The sequence below is a fragment of the Apteryx mantelli genome, chromosome 2 (genome assembly GCF_036417845.1).
Source record: "Apteryx mantelli isolate bAptMan1 chromosome 2, bAptMan1.hap1, whole genome shotgun sequence".
Lineage (NCBI taxonomy): Eukaryota > Metazoa > Chordata > Aves > Apterygiformes > Apterygidae > Apteryx > Apteryx mantelli.
The window spans coordinates 63,899,784-63,902,705 of NC_089979.1; the positions used below are offsets into that span (position 1 = coordinate 63,899,784).

Sequence of the window (2,922 nt, forward strand, 5' to 3'; positions counted from 1 at the left end):
CAATGTCAATAGTTTTTCATCTCTTCTTTTGTTCAAGTTGCCAGTTGTAGGATGTGGAAGAAATCAATCTGGGTCAATAATTTTTATTTCCAGTCCTTTGCAGTTTTACTTTTGGCAAAGCAAAAGTAGACATTACCTGTGTCTGCATGAATTACAATATGAGAGAATTCCCCAGTTTTTCTTAGAAGCACAATAAATGCCATGTTGGATAAAATCATCAATTCAGCAATAACCAAGGAAGGAGCAGGAGCCCGCTTGGAGGATGATAATAATGGAGTTAGTTTCTGCTTCTGCCTGTCCTCTATACTTTTTTCTCCTATGTGTAGATAATGCAAGCATTGATAGATATGTACTGATCTTTTCCATATTTTAAGTCTTTGGCCTTAATGATGTTTTGTATTACTCATGTGTTGCATTAAAAAAAAAGTACGTGTAAAATCATATAGACATAAAATATGAATTCAGTCTAGTATTAGAATGAGTTTAAACCTAGAAAGTTTTAGCAAGAAAGCATTGGCTTTAAGGCAGTTGTCTGAAGCTTTTGCTACAAAACGCCACTTTTGGAACCCTGTCCACCTTTGAGCCTAAGGGATGGGTTGCAAACTACTTGCAGTAGCCTTACAGATAATAGTTAGAGAATTGCTAAGAGAGAGCCTTTTCTGATGAACGAAATTTAAATTATGGGCTGTGACAAAGGCTAAACTGGAGCTCATGGCCTTGGCCTCCTCTGAACAGAGGAGGGCAGCTTCACTGGGGCAGCTGTGAGCATCTCTGAGTTTGCACTCTTTTCCAGCCTCTCTTGTGCTCTTAAAACTAGTGACTGCAGCCAGTCACGGAGCATAGCTTGCTTCGGTGCCTACCAGCTATACTGGGAGAACCAAACCAGCGGTTTGCGCCCTGGCTACCTCTTTCTATTCCTTTCAGACCATAAAATGGGAGCCTTGAAAATTAAGGTATAGGGTACTCTTGTGCTTCTTGCTGTGATCAAGGAGAAAGCTGAAAATAAGGTATTGGTAGGTTGAAATAGCCTAGTTTAAAACCCAGCAATTAAGGTCATGGTCATTTGTCTTGCTGTTGCCTTATTTTTTTGGTTTTGGAATCTACCTTCCTGTGAATTTTTTTTAATTATTTTTTCCATGCTATATTAAATAAAGGCCTTTTTATACCCTTTAATCCTTTAGCTTCCATCAAATTGGAATTTTTTTTTTGGCTGCCTTTATTTTTCTGCTGCAGGTGTCATCACACTACATGTTCTCTGATCTCCAGTTCCCAAATTCTCAATTTTTAGGTCTGCAACTCAGAAAAGCCCTTTTTACATGCCATTTTGTCCACTGCTTATTTTTAAGATGTGCTGGCTTCTTCCCTCCCGCTCTCCTTCCCCAAAGGAAACAAAAACTTGACAGATTTTTTGCTGACAAATTTTAATGCCTCTTGCCTTTCTCCCTTATTTACTTTAAATCCCTCTAACTTACAGTCGTGTGGATGACTCCGGAAGTTCACAGTGGGATATGGGATTTTCACCCATAGTCTGTCAACCCGACTCTGGCCCAGGTCAGCGGTGGCCGAAAGTCAGTAGTGAGCGTCGGTTCGGCGGCCTCCGCGTGACGCGGTGGGTTGTGGCTGGGCCTGTGCGCGAGGCAGCGCCCCGCTCCGTTGGGCGGGGACTGGCAGCGGACAGGAAAGGACGGCTCGCGGGGGCAGGCGCGGCCGTTGGGGAGGGCGGTTGGGCGCGCCCCGCCCCGCCCGCGGCCTCGCGCCCTTTTGGAGGAACGGGCGGCTTCTGCCTGCGCGGAGGTACCGCGGCCGCTGCCGCGGGGGCGTCGCCGTCGGCAGGGCGCGGGCCAAGGCGGCGGCACAGGGCACATGGCCCTCGTCTCCCGGCTCCAGTGGCTGAGCACCGAAGGCTTTTCATGTGAACGCTTCTCTCCTCTCGCATTCCCCCTCTTGCCTTCCTCCTGCAGCAGATTTATTTTATTTTTTAATTTGTAAAAGGAAAAGTATACCAACTCTAAGTATGAAGTGAACTTTTACAGCCGAGTTATAAATCCCCCAAACTAAGGGGTTTATAATGGAAATGCTTCGGGGGGGGGGGAAGGGGGCGCTATAATACATATGTAACGTTTTTTCCCTCTCTTTAGTGAATAGACCGTTTAAACTAAATTAAGTAAAGGATATAAATTCTGTTGTTTCAGTTTTTAATATTTCATGGCTGATTTTATAGATAAAAATTACATTTAACAATAAATATGAAGAAGAATTTATACAGCCTGTTCTAGTTTGATATGGAACAGCAAATCCCATTTCTCTGTAGCTGTAAAGAAAATTCATTATAATGTCTTTGGTTGTAAGAGATGTCTTCATCGTGATTAGTTACACTGATAATAAAACAACCTTTTTACAAATGGCACAAGATGCATGGGATCTCATGTGTCTGCCTTTTAATAGCATTGAATTTGTGCGTTTCCTACCTTTATTCTGGAGTCCTTTTTTTCTTTTTTTAATTGGGCACTTTTAAAATCTGCAAGTTATTAAGAATAGTCTAATATAGCTTAATTTTTCTTTTAAAATGTTCTAGAGAAGGCATTATTAGTGTAGCTAATCATTCTTAATTGTTGAGTTCTCTAAATAAAAAAGCTAATTTTAATTACAAGAATGTGTTTTTATGCCATTTTGTTCACTTGTGAATAACAACCAAATTTTATTATTTTATCCCCACAATTTATCTGACATTACTTTCTAGGATCATTTTTAATCATCTAAAGAAATTTCTTGACTTGCAAATGTCCTGTTCCTGGTGACTTCAGTTGGATTTAAAAGTTTGTGGGTATTGTTCCAGTTATTTAAAACAAAAATATTTGCACTAGGATGCCTACTTAGCAGTTAGGAGTCCAAAATGTAGGCTTTTTTGTGAGGAGAATTTTG

At 41.2% G+C, this 2,922-nt stretch overlaps 1 protein-coding gene across 1 annotated transcript in view; it reads left to right on the plus strand.

The window, feature by feature from the left end:
* Positions 1-201: 201 nt before the first annotated feature.
* LOC136991331 (beta-Ala-His dipeptidase-like) overlaps positions 202-2,922 on the plus strand; it is a 14,228-nt gene continuing 11,507 nt past the window's right edge. The window contains exons 1-2 of the mRNA XM_067292158.1: positions 202-276; positions 960-995. Coding sequence (XP_067148259.1) covers positions 202-276; positions 960-995 — 111 coding nt within the window. The remainder of the gene's footprint in view (positions 277-959; positions 996-2,922) is intronic.